The 22,599-nt window shown below is 34.2% G+C and overlaps 1 protein-coding gene across 4 annotated transcripts in view; it reads right to left on the reverse strand.

Moving 5' to 3' along the window:
• Positions 1-22,599, reverse strand: part of CERT1 (ceramide transporter 1) — a 102,935-nt gene that overhangs the window by 44,436 nt on the left and 35,900 nt on the right. For all 4 annotated transcript variants that reach the window (XR_007461773.1, XM_049649653.1, XM_049649652.1 and 1 more), the window contains 2 exons: positions 20,026-20,142; positions 531-638 (listed from right to left, as the gene is read on the reverse strand). Coding sequence is in view for 3 of the 4 variants with exons in the window: in XM_049649653.1 (XP_049505610.1) it covers positions 531-638; positions 20,026-20,142 (225 nt within the window). In the remaining variant the exon portion in view is untranslated. The remainder of the gene's footprint in view (positions 1-530; positions 639-20,025; positions 20,143-22,599) is intronic.

The following is a 22,599-nucleotide window of genomic DNA, read 5'->3' on the forward strand; positions in this document are numbered from 1 at the left end:
AGTATTTTCAAATTAAACACTGTGAGGAAAAATTGTTAAAGACTTTGGGCAAACGTATTACTCGGTGACCTTTCAAAGGAATGGTGAGTGTCATTTACAGAACTCTTAAGAGAGCGTGTTGTTTGATCATATAGAATTTAATTTCGTTGCACTGGAGCTATTTTACAACTCTTTAAGTAGTAGAAAACTGAGAGCAATGTAAAGTCCACAGAGGTGCAAATTAATTTTGTCCAGTGAACACACTTGGTTACTAATCTCTGAACAGAATATATTTGCATATATTAACAAAATCATTTCACTGTTCTTTACATTCTGCTTTGAGCCAATTTTTTTTACATCTTAACTCATTAATGAATGAAATAAAATCTGATATGCTCATTTTATATTTGTAAGAATCATGATTTTGCACCTTAAAAACCATAACAATATGAAATAAGTTACATTGTGGAATATTTCTTTCAAAAACCTATCAAGTTCTTTTCACAACACCCAGTACTCAATTTATGCTGCCCTATAGCATAACAACAAACCTTGAATGAAGAGGTGGATGTTGCAGAATAGCCACTTGCTCCAGACACCAGTGACACCATAGAGCCATGTCGACGCAAGCTGGATTCAGATCCATATCCAGATTCGGTCTAAAAAGGAAAGTAAACTAAGTGAAAAAAAAGTTAAATAAAAAATACTTCATTATCACAAGAAAAAAAAGTTGTAACTGTGAGGTAATGGGTGTTAACTAAACATCGCAATATTCACTTCACAATACATATATATCAAATCATTACGTTGTACACTTTAATACAATGTCACATGTCAATTATATATCAATAAAACTGGAAAAAACACTTAAGAGCAAACAAAAGTTTCCCATAAATAAATAAGGTGATTGTAACAATAATTAGCAATTTGAGTCCACTCAAGAAATACAGGTAACCCAATGGCATAAAGTAATGCTTTTCAATTCCTAGTTGCCATTTAATTGGGAAATTTACTGAACAACAACTTCATGTTGGGCTAGTGGGCTAGGAGGGTTAAATAACAGGAAAACTACCTTGAGTAGTCAAATTCAGAGACAAAGTAGAATAGTGGTTACCAGGGACTAGAGGAAGGGGGAAATGAGGAGTTGGAATTTTACAGGCAGAGTTTTTGTTGCAGAAAAGGAAAAAGTTCTGGAGATGGATGGTGATGTTCGAGATGGATGTACTTACTGTCACAAAACTGTACACTTAAACATGGCTAAAATGACCAATTGTTACATGCATTTTACCAATAAAAATTGGACAGAACAAGGATAAAAAGATGATAATAGGAAAACTTTCGGTACTATTTCTTTCTAGGCGAATCACTTATCCCGACATAGCTCAAATACAACTGTCTCAGTGAAGCCTTTCTTATTACACCAGGCAGTGCGTCTCTGTATTCTCAACCATTCTAGAGCATGATTACGGCACTCAATTAAAATAGTTTTACACTTTGTAATTACGACTGGAGTTGGAACTTCTAGAAGAAGATTGTATCTTTAAAAAATTTTATAGTAACTTCAATAGTTCATAACAGAAAGAAACTTTCCAATTTAGTCAGTCTGTTAAGTAATCATACCATGGAAGATAATTAATTGAACTCCTGGATATTTGGGTACAGTTAGACTCCGTACTGTAGTACTACTTGGGGTTGGCATTCCTCAGAGCACCAATTTTCACTCGTCTTATAACAAAAGCAGTAATAATAATATAGACAAAGGAAATGAACATTTGAAAAAAATACTTCCAAGTACCTGAAACCTGCTCAACTATTTTGGATTTCTGATTACTTTCTATTGTTATTTTTAAAAAGTACTACGGATAATTTTAGTCTTAGTCACAAAACTTAAGGTAAAAAAATATCTAATCATTTCTGGTATCATGCCTAGTAGCAACATTTAGAAGGTTTTTAGATTACTTGATTTTCAAGATTAAGACTAGGAATCACTAAAATTAAGCACAATGTATTACAGAAACCATTTCTACTGGCATTTTTACATCCTCTGTGCTCTAGCTCCTGAAAATCCAGTACATTTCCTATACACCTATTGGTTTACCCAAGACATTATTCTAACTGAAAAACATTCTTTTAGGTATAAGAACATTAAGTTTTTATACTGATTTAATTACTAAATTAAATGTCTGTGTTATTGTCTTTATGTAAATGACACTAATACTAGTTCAAAACATTTTCCAGTTCAGTATCACTTCATTTAACCTAAGTTCATTATTCTAGGAAGAAGATGGAAAAGGAGGAAGAATGAGAAAGGAGGAAGAGGAATCCAAAATCAAAAGAGTAAAACAGCTCATGGAAAAGAGAAAAGTACCTTAGGCAAAGAGACTAGAAACTTATCCATGTGAAAACCTCTTAAAATTCAAGCTTCCAGTATATACTGGTTGCCACACAAAGTGAAATTATCATACTTCAATAATGGTCATTAATAAAACACTCTGTGAAAGATACTGCAATATGTTCTTAACCATGAAGTTACTAAGAAATTACATATAAACTTAAGACTGCATGGAATCAAAGCTCTTCTCTAAGACTTACTTACATATGTCATCATAACACAATTCCATACCTCAAAGCAAAACAGTATTTTAGTGATGAAGCAAAATATGTATTTTTGTGCCAGGAAAACTATTCATGAAAGGGTAAAACATGCACTTTATGTAAAATTGTACCTCAAGAAAATTGATATTTTTTTTAGAAGATAAAACTAATCTATGACAAAAGAAAATAGGCCAGGGAATGGGGGGAAATGGTTACAAAAAGGCACAAGAAAATTTGGGGGTACAGGTTATAATTGTCCAAACTCAACTGTCCATTTAAAATGGATACATTTTGAGGCACCTGGGTGGCTTAGTCAATTAAGCTTTCAACTCTTGATATCGGCTCAGGTCATGATCTACACAGTTGTGACACCACGAGCTAGCTCAGTGTGCTCTCTCAAAAGTTTAAAAAAAAAAAAAAAAGGAGAGGTTTGAAGAATGTAATTTGTACCTTAATAAAATAAAAGAAGGTAAGCTTGTTTCAATATCACAGAATCCTACCAAAAGAGAATTCTAACAATCATATAGTTTACAAAAAATAAGACTTTTGAAATAATATCCTAAGCTAGGTTCTTTACCTAAAATGGCTCTAGCTTCTTCTCTTGTCTTTTGATAATAATGTTAACTTTCTAAGGGTGGTGTTTCTACACTTCAATTGTATTGGTTTGGTAAAGTTTTTCATTCAATTTCAATACAGAAGACTGGGGGCGCTTGGTGGCTCTGTCAGTTAAGTGTCTGACTTTGGCTCAGGTCATGATCTCACAATTTGTGGGACCTCACACTTTGGGCTCTGCGCTGACAGCTCAGAGCCTGGAGCCTGCTTTGGATTCTGTGTAGTCTCCTCTCTCTGCCCCTCCCCTTGTGCTCTCTCTCAAAAATAAAATAAACATTTTATAAACAAATAAATAAATATAGAAGGCTAGAATTAAAAGTAAAAGGAACCTATAAGACTAAAAATATAAGGTACTCCATAAGTCACTTATCTCAGACAACTATGTGTTATTCATTTGTAAAGAGAAATTAATCTGAATTGCCTGTTTAAATACAAAACCCTCTTTTGACTTACGAAAAAAATTTTATAATATTAAAATAGATTTTGGATGTTTATTTGTAAAATATTCAAAACCAAACAATTTGAAATTTAAATAAATCTACCCTCTCCATCCAGTTGCATTTTATCAATGGGTCTTAGAGGAAGTAAAAACTGCTTATTTTTAAAAGATCTTTTCTTTTAAGATCTTGAAACAAAATAGAAATACAACAAAGTTTTTCTAAAAGTACCTTCACCATAAAACATACCTTTTATCTTCTTGTCTATTTTTTCAGGTTCCACTATTTCAAAACAAGTAATATCTCCTCACAACTAAGACATGATAGAACAGAGACTCCACTGTAGCAATATTGATAGTGTTGTACATTTTAAGTAATGGATAGTAAATGAATGTGGAGGCTGCGAGTTTAGTGTAACTGTACTTCTACCTCTAATAAAGTTTCACTTAAATAAATTCCATTACGAATTATGTAAAATCATCCCAATGAAAAAGAAATACACTAAGCAATTGTGTGGTTATTCAATTTAAACAATGGAGATTCATATGTCACTCTATTTCAGTTAATAACTGCACTAAGATAAATTTAAATTTTTTTTTTTCAACGTTTTTTATTTATTTTTGGGACAGAGAGAGACAGAGCATGAACGGGGGAGGGGCAGAGAGAGAGGGAGACACAGAATCGGAAACAGGCTCCAGGCTCCGAGCCATCAGCCCAGAGCCTGACGCGGGGCTCGAACTCACGGACCGCGAGATCGTGACCTGGCTGAAGCCGGACGCTTAACCGACTGCGCCACCCAGGCGCCCCTGCACTAAGATAAATTTAAATATAAATAAATGTTTAACAAATATACATACAAATACACACACACACTCACACACAAATGAATCCTCACTGTTTAAAATCTAGTCATTCTGGAAATGTTTGTAATTGTACAATGATATTGACATTGCATAAAACATTCTTAATGGTATACACCACAACATTTAGAGTAATTTATGACAGCCACAAAATGGATCAAATCATCTTTGGGAATCACAGAATAAAAATTAGAGAACACTCTCATTACTTTAAAAGAACAGATTCAAGGGATGCTTGGGTGGCTCAGTTGGTTGAGCATCCACCTCTTCATTTTGACTCAGGTCAGGATTCCAGGGTCATGGGATCAAGCCTTAGGTCGGGCTCTGAGCTGTCAGCTGGGAGCCTGCTTGGGATTCTGTCTCTCTCCCTCGGCCCCTCTTACCCGACTCGTGTTCTCTCTTTCTTAGATACATGAAAAGTGAAAAGAAAAAAAAAAGGGATAGCTTCAAACTGTATAATTAAGCCTGCCTTTCTTATTCATGTGATGTGGCTCTGATTTAGTTTTAGAGTTCTCTAAAAACATCTAATCTATCACCAAAGATATCAATATTTTAAAAGCATTTGGTCATAAGTGCTAAAAATATTTCTAAAAGAAAAGTTATAGGGGCGCCTGGGTGGTTCAGTTGGCTGAGCATCCGACTTCAGCTCAGGTCATGATTTCGCGGTACATGAGTTGGAGCCCTGCATCGGGCTCTGTGCTGACAGCTCAGAGCCTGGAGCCTATTTCAGATTCTGTGTCCCCCTCTCTCTCCACCCCACCCATGCTTGTGCTCTGACTCTTTCTGTCTTTCAAAAATGAATAAACATAAAAAAAAATAAAAAAAAAGTTATAAAACTATTCTGAAAAGGGACAACGTTCCTGGCATCTCCTTTGTCTTCCCAAGATATTCAGTTTAAAGACAGCAATACTCATCCTGAATTTATAAGGTATGTTATTTGAAGGTGACGTGGGGTGAGGGAAGAAGGATGGAAACAGGGGGAAAAATTACTTTATTGTCACAACTGATATTCTGTTAAATGTTCTTAAAAACTGTAACATGCTTTTAAAATCTCATTGGTATGATTGGGAAACTTCAGAGGCATGCTGGCTTTTTCTTAATGTCACTTACTTTTCCACAAGAAATATAAAGTTGAGCTTAATTAAAACCTCTAATCACCAATATATAATATTTTGAAAACACTAAATTCTATCTAAAATTAATAATGCAGAATTCATATATAGTTACTATAGGAATATTTTCCTTTCAATATATCTGCTTAAATACTACAATGAGATCACACCTGTATTATAATAGTCCTTTTTATTAACACCAGACACACACACACACACAAAAGTCCCAAAACAAAAACAAAACACACTCTTTTGGCCACTAGATGGGATCAGTAGCATTTTCCAAGTAGCAGTACACTTGGAAAACTGAGGTTACTACTGGTCAAAGTACGATAGTAACGGTTAGACTAATTCCTTTATGTGTACCTTTACCTTCTGTATTTTCACTTTTTGAAAAACCTTAAAAGCATAATAAATTAAATCATATAGTTCAAAGTTATGAATTTAATAAAACATCAGAAATGCCTAAAAACTGATTTGAAAAGAAAACTCCCTCAAAGATACAAATTTTATGGTTTGGCTTAATCATGTGGGAGATAAACTTATATATTCTCATTTTGTACAATCTGTTCATCATCCCATCTAGATTCCAAAGGCTGTGGTTAAAAATCATAGCAAAAAGGCTGCCTTATTTTAATAGCACCTGCCTTTTGAAAAGCTCATTCTTTTTCCTAGTAACACTCTCCAACAAGAAACACAGCAAAGAAATTTAGACAGTCAATTAAGTAACTTCCTCATGGTGTAAAAAACCATCTAGTTATTAGTGTCAAAGTTCCCCTTAACTCCAACAACACTGTCTCTTTCCATTTTAATTACGGAGAGAATATACAAGATTAATATAAAAACAATGGAGCATTTTCTAGAAATTAAAATTATGAAACCCATAGTAAAACCAAGTAAGCTTGCTATGCTATAAACATCCACACATCTACCTTCAATACTATTTTAAAGCAAACCACGAGAAGCAAGACACTATTTAACCAAAAGGACTGTGATTTAAAATATCATTTAAGTTTCAGTGGAAACAGTTTTATTCTTGTCTAAGTCAACATAAACATACTATTTGAGATAAGAAAATTTGGCAGAACAATTTCATGTCCATAAATATTAAAATCTCATCCATTTAGACTTTCAAACACTGATGGACCCCACTGAAACAGCAGTGGCCTCCAGAGTAACAAGAACACAGGATAAGAGAAGACAAGGCTCTAGCATCACTGTAACCACTAGACAACTACACAATCAGTTACTACCTTCTTGGGCTTAATTTTCTAATGTTTAAAATGATATGAGTAGTCTAGGATCATAATTCTCTGTGCCAAACCTAAATACCAAAACTTAGGCTAAAAATGTACATATGCAATGGAGGCCAAATGTAAGGCCAACTGTAATTCCTTTTTGTTGAACCAGATGGAAAGATGTAACACAATTCATCAATTTAATGTACCAGATAAAGAGAGGTTCAACCCACCCTGATTTCCAGGAATTGTAGCACTTCATGAATCAAAGAAATTTTAAAATATATTAAGAAAATGATACTACAGAGGATTTTTAACATATTCTGGCTGCCTAAATCCTAGCAGCCCTCCACTAAATATTATTTGCTTACTCTCAAGATATTTTTCTCAAATAATACTGGAAAATAGAACATGTGCTCAGATTAGTCCTATAGACCTTTTTCTTTTCAGATCCTAGTCATTCTTGTATCATAATTTAAAAACCAATATCAAGGGCGCCTGGGTGGCTCAGTCAGTTAAGTGTCTGAATCTTGGTTTCAGCTCAGGTCATGATTTCACGGGTAGTGAGTGGTTAGTGAGTTCAAGCCCTGCATCAGGCTCTGCACTGGCAGTGTGGAACCTGCTTGGGATTCTCTCTCTCTCTCTCTCTCTCTCTCTCTCTCTCCCTCTCTCCCTCTCTCCCTCTCTCCCTCCCTCCCTCCCTCCCTCCCTCCCTCCCTCCCTCCCTCCCCTGCTCATGTTCTCTCTCCCTCAAAAATAAATAAATGAACTCAAAAATAAAAATCAGTATCAAGTAAATGATTTGAAGGTCATTTATGGAACTTGGTTATTTATTTTGCATTTTCTTCTGCTGGAACGGGAGATGAGCTTTCGTTTACAGAAATATCTAAACATGCAAAGGGTTGTACTGAAATCAGACTGGAGGAGTTAACCAGGGCCTTATCACATACCCTGCCTATTACAATCCCCCAAAATGCCCAAATACAATATTGGTACTATAGAAAGAGAGGGGTAACAACACTCTCTTCTTGACTTTAGAACTTCCTTTCTTGCACTTAGAATTTCAGGCTTTAGATTCCATAACACATCCTTATAGCTAAAGGGGAAATTAGTAAGGTACAAAGTACTTCCTCTGTAGCAAAAGCTGTTGACACAATCAGTGATGCAAAAGATGATTCTAAACAATTGTGACACTCTGAAATTCAGACTTATCTTAAAAATTTTTTTTTCTCCTTCCTTTAAGGGAATCTGGAGGTCCAACTGTCTTTTTTTCTCAGTGACATTAAAATGGAGGTGAGAAATAACTAGATAGCTATCAAATGAAGCTGTATAAATGAAGTCTGTTAAATAATTTTTCCACTCTAGTTTTAGAAAACAAGTACCAAGGGATAGAGAGATTTTTTTTGTTTTTCTTTCAGAGGAGGGCTGATGAGAGTTGAGTAACTTTCTAAAAAATGGATGTTTTAGATATTAATTCCAGAGAGCCACCTTGGATAAATTGTAACAACAACAGTAAAAGCTAATATTTAAGATACTTACTTTGTACCAGGCATGATGCTAACACTTTAAGTGCATTATCTCATTTAATTCTTTCCACAGCCTATGTGAAATAGGTATTATTAGTATACTCATTTTGCAGGTGATTTTATTTATTGTCTTCAGAGTCACACAAATGGGAGCCAGGATTTAATTCCAGGTTCAAGAGCCCATGATGTTACTTATTATATGCTATATTGCCTCAATATCCAGAGACTTTGCTTCTACTTCTTTCAAATGTATCCCTTTTTCTATTTTCCTATTGCTATTCCCTAGTTCTGGTCAATGAGTGACTCATTTGGATAAATTCTCCAGCTTTCTAACTACTTTCAAGTCTTGTTCCTCTTAAAATCCTTTCTAGTATAACCAGAGTAGTCCTTTAAAAATAGATATCTGATTCTTTACTTCCTGTTTTAAATCCTATTTGGATTCCTATTTCCATAAGATCAAGTCCATACATTGCCTATAAGGCAATGTTAGAGGGAGAAATAGAATTACTCTAAACTACTATCAGTATCCATAAGCATTTACTAGCCATTATTTAAAATGTGTTATATCACAATTGCTGTAACGGAGCCTTTTGTTCTAGCATATCTTTGTCGTAAGGAGATATCACCCGTTTTGAAATAGTGGAACCTGAATTAATAGACAAGGAAATAAGTGTGCTTCACAATGAAAAAATCTTTAATAATACTTTATAGTATTTATATTATATCATAAGTGCTTGATAAATGTTAACTAATATATTTCTTCTTCACCCCCCTCACACAGGAAGGATATTCCTTTATATATCTACTCCAAAAACACTTAACAGGGGAGAATAAATATAATAAATAAAAAAAGAAGCTAGCAGCAGATGTAACAAACTTATCAATACTACTCTTTAACTTTCTTATTTTATAGTTTGCCCTAGAAAAAAGGGTCATTGCATATCTTCTTTCAGAAGGAAGTTCCACAGGAACAGGATATAGAAGTCATAATTCTATTTTTTTTTTCTCTAAGTGCAAAGAGATGACAGTGGCAAAACAACTTTTTGAAGGTCCCTTAAATGTCCCAGTAAGAGAAAAAGGCAGATTTTCAATGTTTAGTAAGTATTTACAGGTTTACTGAAATGTAAGAGTACAGTTAGCCAAGGAAACTGAACCATAAATTCTCTGCAAAGATCCTGAAAGAAATACATGCACATAAAACAATGGTAAGCAAATGAATGTTCTTTATTATTCTGAAACTTTGGCCTCAAACCTAAATTTTCTAAAGAAGGTATGCATTCCTTTCTTAGGGGTTAGGGGAGAAATCTAGATCTATATCAAACACGAAAAAATACACATAACTTATTCCTGGGTGGAGGAAAAGCAACAAAACAGTATATTATCATTTAAGTACAAATATAAGTCTGTACATGCAAAGGAAGTATCTGAAGAATGAATAGTGGTCATTTCTAAATGGCCTAAATATTCATTTTCTTTTTTGTAGTTTTCAGTATTGTCCATATTGTTTGAAGTATTTATAGTAATCAAGTATCACTTCTACAAAAATAAACACAAAAAATAAAGTCACAGAACACATTTTTAATCTATCTCATTTAAAAAGGGTCAAAAAACTAATAATACTGGTAAAGTTGCAGTGAAATGAATACCCACAAATTCTACACATGGAATGTACATTAGTGCAATCCTTTCTGAAAGCACTTTTGACAACAGATATCAAAAGTGCTCATATCCTTAAACCTAGCAATTCTACCTCTTAGAAACTATTATAAAAACACAACTAACCTGCAGAAAAATGCTTTATGTAGGAAGGCAGTAAATACTAAATGCAAAAACCAAAAAAATCTAGAGGCCTAATAGTATGAAATATATACTAAAATTACAGTACATTAAAACACTAACAAAGCTATATTGTAAGAAGAAAATTGTACTAGATGGAAAGGAAAACAGGATAGAAACTTTATCTCCATAAGGCTTTGGTGAGGGTATGGGATGTAAACATAGAAGGTAGTTTTGTATTTTTTTCCTTATAATGATTAAGTATTACTTTTAAAAACCAGAGTGGGACAATAAAATCTAATCAACAACTATTCTCAGGAATGATTTTTAAAGACTTGAATTAAATGATGACAGTACATAATTACTCCTTTATCCCTCTACAGACCAAAGGGATGCTTCTGAAAAGAAAAAGGGACTAGAAAATGAACAGTGATAAAAGCATTCCTACCAATGATCATACCTGGTCTGTCAAGGACATGGACGTTCTGTGACTAAACACTGACAAAAATGTTTTCAGCTAGGATATTCATTTACTTTGCTACCTATTCTTATTGTTTCTAACCCAAAGCTATACTTCATCCTTCAATTCCAAACCAACCCAGAATATTTACCAGACAATAAAGACGACAACATAAGCAAATCTTTTTTAGGCTATTAGCTAAAAGGATTTATTTAATGAAAAGAGCAGTTTTGGGTTCTTTGATTTTTTAAGAAATATTTTCTCCCAGATAATGTCCAGTATATTCAGCAAGTAAAATCAGAGAAGTTTTCACTGATGTCAATATGCGTGAGCCATGCCACCCACTATTACTTTTCTACATCAAATACAGAAAGAACAGAATCCAATCTGTCTTGGTAACGGTCAGAAATCTTCCCTCCTGATTAAATAAAAATTCAAATATAATACTGAAACACCGTAAAAAATAACTTTTGTAGCATAAAGTCTCATTTTAATATTTTCTACAGTAATGATATTGAAGTTACCGACCTCTATATTAACTGAGTCCTTTAATCTTTCTTATCTAAAGAAACATTTTCAAAGCAAATTACAGCCTAATAAAGGATAGAAGAAAAAGCTGAAAAGTTAATAGTATTTATGTAAATTGTTAGTAGTAAGTATGCGGCAAGCATTATAAAAACTTGCAAATTTGGTAAACGCCATACAAAATTACAGATTACAGTTTCAGAATATTATGTGTGTATAACTGCCAATCAATCCCACCCTACCCAAAGCACATGTAAATATGCAATTAATTATAAATGGACCAAGAGTGGCCAGTTCCTAGAAACCTAGAGTGAAGAGGCAATCAGATTTATTTAAGATATTTACTTTGAGGAATGTCAAGAGATTCGGGCAGTTAGGAGTAGGAGCTGAAGACAAAGAGAAGCCAAACAGGAAAAGGTCATGACAAACCAACAAAAAGAAACTAAGAGTAGGATGGGAGAACAAAAGTTATGAATAAACAGGAACTATGAAAGAGGGAGAAGAACAGACTGAAACTAAGCTACATTAACTATAGGTGGGGAACAGGTGATGGGACAGTAACAGTTTTGTGAATAAGAGCACTCAGAGTTAAGTATACAGATCCAATTTTCTTTGTAGGCAGGGCATTCTAATTTTTCTTGGTTCATGGCAATATTCTCATTTCTCAAGGTTAACATGAGTTGACCTTATTTCCTGTAACTTAAAAAGCTTAATTACAATGAATGGACCTATGGTCAATACCTATGGGATCTTTTCAAATTTTCAATATTTATCTGATCTGGACAACTATGTTCAGCTTTAGCAGATGCTACAAAAGTCTCCCAAAGTGTCTGCACCAATTTACACCTGTTACTCTACATCCTCACCAACACTTAGTATTAAGTCCTTTTTTCTTTTTATTTATTATTATTATTGTTGTTGTTTAAGGTCACCCTGCCTGACGGATGTGCATTTCCCTGATAACTAATGGCGTAGAGGACCTTTTCACATGTTTATTATCCATTTGAATATCCTGTTTTATGAAATGCCAGTTCCAGTCTGTTGGATATTATTTTTTAAGTTTACTTATTTTGAGAGAGAAAGAGAGAGAGAGAGAGAGAGAGACAGAGAGAGAGAGACAGAGAGAGAGAGAGAGAACACAAGCAGGGAAGGGGCAGAGAGAGAAAAGCTCAAGCAGGTTCTGCACAGAAACCAATGCAGGGTTGAATCTATGAATTGTTGAGATCAGGACCTGAGCTGAAATCAAGAGTCAGATGCTTCACTGACTGAGCCACCCAGGCGCCCCAACTATTTTTGTTAAATTGAACTGTAAACTTTTCTTACTGATTTGCAGGGCTCTCCCTGTCTTTTTGACATAAATGTTGTCAAGCTAGATCTCAACTAGCTACACAGTTAATGTGATTAGCTGCCTAAATATCTTCTTTTTTCCCTGATGTAAAATCCTCTGATTCCTCTTTTACCATCTAGGTAAAATATAAACATCTTCCACAATTAAAAGAGCATGGCTGAAAATTCTAAGCTAATGACATTCCCTCTTTTCTGTATGATATACTTTACTGAATATTTAGAAATCAATAGTTAGAATTCCGTCATATGGAAATGCAAACTGCCGATGTCAGCTCAGGTGAATACAGCTTTCAAAAATTCTAGATAACAAAACCTTACAAAGTTATTTTGAAAGCCCTTGGCAATTAAGTTATTTTTTATTCCAGAACACTAAGAATATTTAAGAGGGTTGGTATTTTGTTTTCCTTGATTTCACCTCAAACCTCAAAAGTGCTGGCTGGTAGTATCTACATTTAGGTGTTAAAAAAATTATTAACCATGTATGGATTATCACTGCAAGCAATTTAGCAATTAACTCACTGGTAGGAACTGACCAAAGTCTTGATCTTAATCCAGAGACATAAGGAACTGTTTTTAAAAAATTTTTTAAGTTTATTCATTTTGACAGAGAACAGAGCTCATGAGTGGGGGAAGGGCAGAGAGAGGGAGAGAGAATCCCCAAGCAGACTTTGTGCACAGCCAGCACAGAGACCGATGTGGGGCTTGAACTCACAAACTGTGAGATCATGACCTGAGCCAAAGTCAAGAGCAGACGCTTAACTGACTGAGCCATCCAGGCGCCCCGACATAAGGAACTTCCTCTGCTAGTTCTTTGTAGTTCAGTTGTGTTCCCAACCACTTGGGTTTTTCTACAGCTTATACGAGAAAATGACAGACCTTTGACTACTTCAGCAGCTGCTAAATTTGCACTTCTCTCAAAAATTAAAAGTTTTGAATGTTAAGAGAAAAGTAAAATTTGATTCCATCTTATTCTCTCCATCACTATGGTATGATGCAAATAGGTAAATGGAGAACTAGTAATCCACCAATCTCATGAAATTACTTATATACAGAATACACCAGGGGTGTGTGACTGGCTCAATCAGAAAAGTGTCCAACTCTTGACCTTGGGGTCATGAGTTCAAGCCCCATGTTGGGTGTAGAGATTACTTAAATAAATAAAAACAAAACAAAACAAAACAAAAAATAGTCGTTAAAAAGTTACATTTGCACTCTTAAGCCTTTGCCAAGTAGATCTGATTCAAAATGCAAAGCTAGGTTTATATGATAATCATTTATAAAGCAGACAAGTATAGAATCTCCAGTATCTGTTAAGAACTTTTTCCACTATTATAGTTCATTAAATATGGCAGAGATAGTATGACTTTACATGACCTTGGTATTTCAGAAGTACTAAGAACAGGTGTATTCTGTCATCTAGCTATTTTTAAATAGTTTCCTAATAAACGTATGTCAAACTTAAGACAAAAGAAAGTAAAATTTCAAATAAGCAGAAAACTGCTCCTAAAGATAGAGAAAAAGCACCAAAATCAAGCTGACCCTGAGACCGTACATGAAAAATTATTTAATTATGCCAAATAGCAACACAGTTTCTAAGAGATCTTCAAAGGGAGTCTTGGGTATCATATAGGTGGCTCAACCATGAGCATATTTTGGTAAGAAACTTTTTTCATACTCCATCTCATTTCAAGTAAAATGTGTAAGTTCTTTTCAAAAATTGTCTTCCATCTAATTTCCTCGGAAATCCCTAAACTTCGCAGACTAAGAATAAGCCTTTCTTCTGAAAGTATTCAACAGAACTTCAGATGTGAATTAGTGGGCCTTCACAAAAGCATAGGAATAAATCAGCAAACATTAAATTATGGAACTGCCTACATGCAGATTCCCACTACAGAAAATGAACATCTGTATAATCATTACCATTTGGATTCTTCCTGCTTAACTATGTATCTTCCTATGACTCCTCATGTTTTGGATAATTTCCAAAATGTGGGAAAAGTCTGTGTGGCCCCTGATCACCAACATTTCAGATTTACTAAGGTTTTTCCTTATGGAAATAAAGGAATGTCATGACTACCACAAACAAACTCTATCTGAGCCAAAAAGCGTAACTTTTTCAATATGATTCTTAAATCTGCTAGTGCCAGGGGAGCCTTCCTACTAGTTTTTTTGAGGTGTGGGGTGGTATGGTGGGGCAGTATACTCATTTCATACTAAGAAACTGTTTAGTTAAAATCATATTTATTGCAATTGTAGAAGATCCTAGGAATAATCCTATGACTCTTTTAGATAATACCATCAACAGACAGCTTATCACATTTCTTTGAGAAGCTAATTATGCAGAAAATGTTCACAGAGGCCCTTTGATAATAGACCATCCGTATTAGAAAAATGTTTAATCCAAATAAAAATAACACCTTATCTTTACCTTCATACAGCTTTTAGTCTTCAAATAATTTTCATGAACACCATCTCACTTGACCTCAAGACAATATGAGAGATGGCCAAGAGATTAAAAAATTACAAAAAAACTTTGTCTTTAAAAATCATTTTATTTAGTAGTGTCTCAAATCTTAGGAAGAAATGCAGAATATGAATGGACTCCACACAATATTGCACACTATTGCATAATACTCCACACTATTGCAAAATAAAATTACTGGTCTGGTATACGTATGCCCCTTGGTATACTTTAAACCAAAACAGATTCTTCGAATATAAGAATGAACTCAGGAATATCTTTCTTTCACAGGGGCTACTGTCTAATGTCACACCGAATTATGCAACTAACTTCCAATATAATGAGAGCATTTAAATCACAGAATCATCTTTCTTAAACTTTTCTTCTAGTAAGCAAGTTATTCTGAAATGAATACCAAGGAGAACAAAACAATAGCAGAGAATATAGAATGTAATGGATTTCTATTTTAAGATCAATCATGAAGAATGAAAGAAAAACAACTTCAAAAATTCCAAATTTCCCCCACAAAATTTGTTTTACAATACTGTAAATTGTTTCAACTGGAAAATGTATGTGCTCAATGCTTTGTTGATTCCTACAAAGTTGTGTATCTGAGTCTTTAGGGGAGCTTATGGTCTAAAATACACACAAGAGATATGAAGAACATATAAAAACTATGGGAATACTGTGATTCAAGAAGCCCAATGATTTAAGTCAACAAAATATATTCTACATAAATACATACTTATAGGATGGCAGATGTGCTTGTTGGCTAAAAAACTGGTGCTCAGGTCAGATAGACCTGGACCTGAATGCTGTGGCTCCTTCACTGATTAGCAATTTGACCTTGGACAAGTTACTTAATTTGTTTCAATTTCTTAATCTATAAAAGTAGGATAAGAATCTTACAAGACTATGAGAGTAAAATGAGACAAAGTGTATAATGTTTATCACCATATCTGACACACATTAATCCTCAAAACTGTTAGCTATCACCACCACATTGCTGAAGAAGTCCTGTAAGAATTTTTGGTGTATGTGAGCGTGTGTGTGTGTGTGTGTGTGTGTGCGCACGTGTGTGAAATGGATTGATACAGTTATTATAAAGAGTAAAAGAGCTACCTGGGAAGGAAGGAACAGAAACCTTTAATATCTTCCAGATATTAAAAACTACTAAAGCCTGTCAGGAAAGCCCTAACAGAGGCCCAATAGCAAGAAAAGGCAATGAAGGGCCATCTGATGACATCAGAAGAGAAAAAGGCCCACTCTTCCAAGTGTTCTGTGTCCTCACAAGGGCAGGTGGTGAAATGAGGAATTAACTGTAAATTGAACTGAATGAGCTGGAATGATGGGAATTTATCAATTCTGAAGTACTCTTGGTTTATCATGACTAGGCTACTTTGCTTGCTTGATCATTTTGTTTTGTTTTGTTTTTGTGCGGGTGGGGAGGGTGATGTGAGGGGGAAGGGATATATACTGCATACTGTCATCTTTCCTCCACTAAGTAACTTGTCAAGGCCACACAGTTATTATGTAGTATAAGCAGTAGTGCCAAGATTCAATCCCATATCTGTCAGACCCCAGAATCCACTGCTCAAACAGTAACCAAATAATACAATGCTCTTTTTGAGAGCCCATGGGCAGAAAGATGAATTCGTATTTGTCTTGCATATATATGGCAGTAGAACTCAAATGATAAACGGATCTAATCTGCAGGAGGTGAGCTTATGGGAATGATTTCCAAATACTCAGTCTACCAATGGAACTGAGTGAAAGCAGAATCAACATAAAATTGAATCCTAAGCATCCAAGAACTGAAAGGTAGTAGAGTCTCATGCAAGTTACTTAAATTTAATCTAAACCTCCATCTTCTCTATGTAACACAACACTTCCCTCACCTATCAGAGCAGAGAGAATATAAAGCACATGAGTACATAATGCAATCATTAATACTCGGGTGATCCTCAATAAGTAGTAGCTCCTATCATCATCAACATGCTTTAACAATTTGATATTAATTTTGAGTATCAATATAACAATGCATGCTAAAATAGTAAAATTACTAAATTTAGGTTCTGATATGTAATATTCTTTAGTAATAGTGAAGAATGAATTAGGAAATATATCCTCACTGCCTCCCTGTTTCTGGTCTACAGAAAAAAACAACAAGAAACCAAAAAAACTTTGCTGTTATGTTTGGAGATACCATTTGAATTTTTTCCCTCCTATTAGTTTACTAACTCAAACAATTTATTTTTGGAATTCATATTCAATTTAAATTTTCATTGATATGTTGCTTAGTTGGCATATATCACATATTTTATATTAAAAATTATATATATATATTTATTTTTTAGAGAAAGAGCACGAGCATGGGAGGGGCAAAGGGAGAGGGAGAGAAAGGATCTTAAGCAGGCACCACACCCAGTGTGGAGCCAGACAGGGTCTTGATCTCACCCTGACTGAGGTCAGGATCTGAGCTGAAATCAAGGGTAGGACGATGCTTAATCGACTGAGCCATCAGGCTCCCCTACACTTAAATAATTATTAATAAAAATTATAATTAACAATGATTTCTCCTTGTCTATGAATAAACTATTTTTAGAAATCAGGAAGAAAAAGTCTGCATAATGTATCTGAAATCTTGCTGCTGAATCTTTTTTCTAAAAACTTAAAGTTCACCAAAAATCTGTTATCTCAGCTTAAGTCACACTGCACTAATAAAACTCAGATTAAACCTATCCATTGTTCAATGATGCAAAGATATCAATGATATGGAAGAAATATATGCTTTAGGCATCCTTCACTTGTGGAGAAAATACAAAATGGGAACCTGCAAAGAATTCAGGTTCAGCTTTACTAAGAAAAACAAGCAAAATAAGATATGCTTAAAACAGAAAACAAAAATCCCTATAATCAACTAATCAGTTAATCAACTGATTAAGCTTTTGAAAGTCATCTCAGTTAAAAATATAGAAATTAGTTCTACTAAATGATAACTTTAATTATTAGTAAAAGGGTTGGCCCTGATTAAATACACAAACTACGCTACTCTCTTTATGTGCATACACATTTAGCAACTCTCACTGAATGTAGAATACTTCAGTCAAAAACAACAGGTATAATTTAGTAAATTTAGTTGTCACTCTATAAAGCCCTTTCTTTTTTACTGTCATAAATGAGAAAATATATCAGCCACTCTGGTAAGTAATCTTACATATATTATCTCATGTATTACTTATACACACCAAGAAGAGGTAAATTATCATGCCAAAAGTCACATATGTCATACACAGCACAGGATGTAGTGTTTGAATCGAGGTCAGCCTGGATTCAAAGCATTCAGATTCTGGGATTTTTTTTTTTTTCAGATTCTGGGATTTTAGCTCACCTCTTTTTTATATAATAGAAAACTATTAGCCATTTTTTCAATTTTTAGACTCTTTTCTGAATAATATAATAACCAACATTCACACGATTTTAAGATTTTATTTTATTTTTTTACATTTATTTATTTTTGAGAGACAGAGAGAGACAGAGAGAGACAGAGTAGGAGGCAGGGAGGGGCAGAGAGAGAGAAAGAGACATAGAATCCGAAGCAGGTTCCAGGCTCTGAGCTGTCAGCACAGAGCCTGACACGGGGCTCGAATTCACAAATGGTGAGATCATGACCTCAGCAGAAGTCGGATGCCCAACTGACTGAGCCACCCAGGTGCCCCTAAGATTTTATTTTGAAATGATCTCTACACGTAACTTGGGGCTTACACTCACAACTTCGAGATCAAGAGTAGCAGATTCTTTGGACTGACCCAGCCAGGCACCCCAACACACAAAATTTTAAACCAGTTTTCAACTAAAGCTAAAACAGAGAGGAAAGAAATGGGCATTACAGCCAATTTTCTTCATGCCAGGAAAAATTTATAATCAATAATCAAGAAATAAAAGTTAATGCATGATTCATACCAAAAAGAATGCCTGTCGTACCTCAAATCAGACAGGTTCTTCTTGTTTATGTGTGTGTGCATGTTGTATGTGTGCATGTTTTGCATCTGTTAAGTGACCAAAACAGGTGTTTCAACTACAACTCTGTGAAACCCAAATAAACAAGTACAGACAAGTATGCAAAGCACAAAGTTTTCTTAAGTCACACTCAGGAATAGCATCATGAATTTATACCTTTCCCTATTCCTTGTTTTATCATAATATACTGAATTCACTAATGCTACAGATTTATTAATATCTACTTAGTCTACTTACCAATTATTATTCACAGCTTTAAATTACAATGTGGCTTATACATTTACATAAGATAGACTTTCTAAAGGTTTATTATTAGATGTCTTCTTATTTACAAAAATTAAGTGATGTACAAATATTTACACTATGAATTTACCCAAATAGCTATAGAGGACTGCAAAAATTAACATGTAAGTTTCTAAATATTAGGGTTTTATACCCAATATTATTTCAAAAGTCCTTTTATCCAGATCATAAAAGAGGCATTAACTATGAAGCAAATCCTAAGTATAAAAATCAAGAATATGTTTTATTTTTAAAAAGTCATATTTTTTTTAATTAACAATTAAACACATTTGTTGGGGTGCCTCTCAACTTGCTAGATGGGGTGCTACCCGACTCATGTATTGTTTAACAAAGTCAATTAGATCTTCAAAAAATAAATAAAAATATTTGTTGTAGCAAATTGCTTCAGAACAACTCAAGCGTTAGAAATAAAATTAGTTCAAAAATTTATAGGGACGCCTGTAAGCATCTGACTTCGGCTCAGGTCATGATCTCATGGTTTATGAGTTCGAGTCCGGCATCGGGCTCTGTGCTGGCAGCTCAGAGCCTGGAGCCTGCTTCAGATTCTGTGTCTTTGTCTCTCTCTGACCCTCTCCTGCTCACACACTCTCTCTCTCTCTCTCAAAAATAAACATTAAAAAATTAAAAAAAATTTACACCTGTACTGCTTTAATCTTTACCACTCAAATATTGTTCAACTTTTCAATAACACGTTACATTTAAAAACTTTTTAAAAGAGTTACTACCAGTCTCTTGCTTAATCCTTCATGGATGGATAAACATTGGAGACCCTACCTTGTGCTGTTCGATGGCATCTATCCATTGTTGTCTGTGATCTGGATCCTGAGCACGAAGATACCAAACGCTATCATTTACACTAATATCAAATCGACATTCATCAAAATCATGAGGCTGTGGAGAAAACAGTAGAAAATGAAAAGCTAATTATATTCTTAGAAGTGTTACACCCTATAGCAAAAACGAACATATACATTCTGGCTGTTGCAAGACGCCTGTTATTCTTTTGTTTCTACTCAAATAACTTTTTTTGAAGACGTCTCACATAAAGAGCACAACAAGAGCATAGTTACCAAAAACTAAGTTTCATTCATTATTCTTATAAATGAGTTGATACGTAAATATATTTAAAAAAAGAACGGAGCTAATATTTTCATCAACTGCTTTCAATTAGCTTAACTAGTGGGAATGCCACCAAAAGCACACACACAAAATAGGCCAAGTTTTAGGGATGATATTTACTAATTTTTCCCCTGCCTCTATCATTCAAAAGTAAATGCTCATCAAGAATAGTTGTATTTCATTCAATGTGATAAAATATTTTCACATTCTGTGACAAAATAATGTTAACATTTGCCCTCAAGTATTTCAAATTAACTTCTAGCTTTTTAAATATCTTTGATAGTAACAGCCAGGAGAGTTTTGAATGAAAAGAAAAATAAAATAAATATTACATCAGACCTCTATTAGATAGAGGAGATTGTCTATATCAAAATGTAAACATCTCATAAAAATATCAATTTTTTGGTTCAGTCTTTCACATTCTTTAAAATGAATATTTTATATCCTTGACTTTTGTCCAGTAAATGAATTCAAATATGACAGGACCCTATCACATATACCACCTCTTCTTTTACCAGAGTATTGAGAGTCAATCAATTTCTTCTCCTGTGAACAATTTTATCTATAGAGGGGAAAAAGTTCTCCCTGACTAATGTAATAATTAACTTATTTGATAAACAGAATCTACATATTGTATTTCTAAGGTTTGTTTATTCTTTCCCCCCTTTAACAGTATCAATCTTTTATCACCTTATGTGTTTGTTTAGGAAAAACATTTGAACTCTACAATGTCTTTTAGATTATGAAACAGTTTCTCTTTTAAGATTAATACAACAAATCATGGTTCTGACTAGCTAAAGGATATAAATTAAGTATTTTCTGAATCACTATATGCTAGACATCATAGTTCAGACTGTGGTGGGAGGTAGAATATACTAGAAAGAAGAAAAAGAAAAAACAAGACAATGCATACCCTGCTTCAGTAATTAAGAATACAGAAACACATAAAAAAAAAAAAAACCAATACTTAACAATCATAAATACAATGATTACTAGAAATTTAATGAAATGCCAAACATTCAAGTCTTAAGAATGGAATTCAGTTCCTAAAAAAAGTTTCTTGGAGGAAGGGAAGAATACACACTATCTGAAGAACCAAGTAAATAATTTAACTGATTAGGTCTACTGTTCTAAATAGGCCAGAAGTTTTTAAACTTTCACTTCACAATCATTCTATTTCCAGCTACCATTCCTCAAAATGTTTTACAGTTTGTATTGGGCTTAACATCCTTAAAGCTTTAGAAAATAAGATCCTATTAGCTCAAAATTCACTAGTTTCTCCATCAAATGCTTTTCCTCCCTCTTTGACATCTTCAAAACTTCCTTACAATCTTCCAATGAGTACAATGCCACAATTAAAATATTCCTGAAAAGAGAAACTCACTGCTAGCCTTCCTTTGGATATGAGTGACTTAGTAAAATCTGAAGTCAGTGTTTAAGATTTGCCAATTCCTAAATCTGCCAAAGTATACCAATTATGATCTCGTCTCCCTCTTTCAAAGTTTAGAAATGCAGAAAAATGTCAAGCTTTTAATAGAGTTACAGAGAAATGGAATAAAATGATAATCTAGAGGTGGAATTAAAGAATTTGAAAACTTACTATGAGATGCAGTATCTTGATACCTATACACAGAGGTGGTAGTTGACAGAAAATGTACAGTTAGCCAGTTCTACCATCAGCAATCTGACAGGCAGGTGGCAGAAAAGAGGGACGCACCAATTGTCAGATAATATATAGTCTGTGAACACAGAATTCCCAAAATGCGAAAAAGTGAGGGAAGCTAGATCTATAGGGTAAAGAAAATTACGAACTTCTTAAGAGAATGTGTTTAAGAGAATAAATTGAAGTCTAGAGGTGCCTGGGGGCTCCATCAAATTTTCAGCTCAGGTCATGATCTCGTGGTTTGCAAGTTCGAGCCCTGTATCAGGCTCTGTACTGACAGCGCAGAGCCTGGAGCCTGTTTCAGATTCTGTGTCTCCTTCTCTGCTCTTCCCCCGCAGACACACACACACACACACTCTCTCTCTCTCTCTCTCTCAAAAATAAACATTAAAAAAATTTTTTTTTAAATGTGGCAGTACCCCCCCAAAAGAGAATAAATTGAAGTCTAAGCAATCGAGCTTACATATTGTCTCAACACACATACAACCCTCCCAACATATAATCAATAATTGTTTCATTCAAACACAATTGCAATTAACACAAGTGAGTTTATCTCACTCTCCCCA

Source organism: Panthera uncia (assembly GCF_023721935.1).
Source record: "Panthera uncia isolate 11264 chromosome A1 unlocalized genomic scaffold, Puncia_PCG_1.0 HiC_scaffold_17, whole genome shotgun sequence".
Taxonomy (NCBI): Eukaryota; Metazoa; Chordata; class Mammalia; order Carnivora; family Felidae; genus Panthera; species Panthera uncia.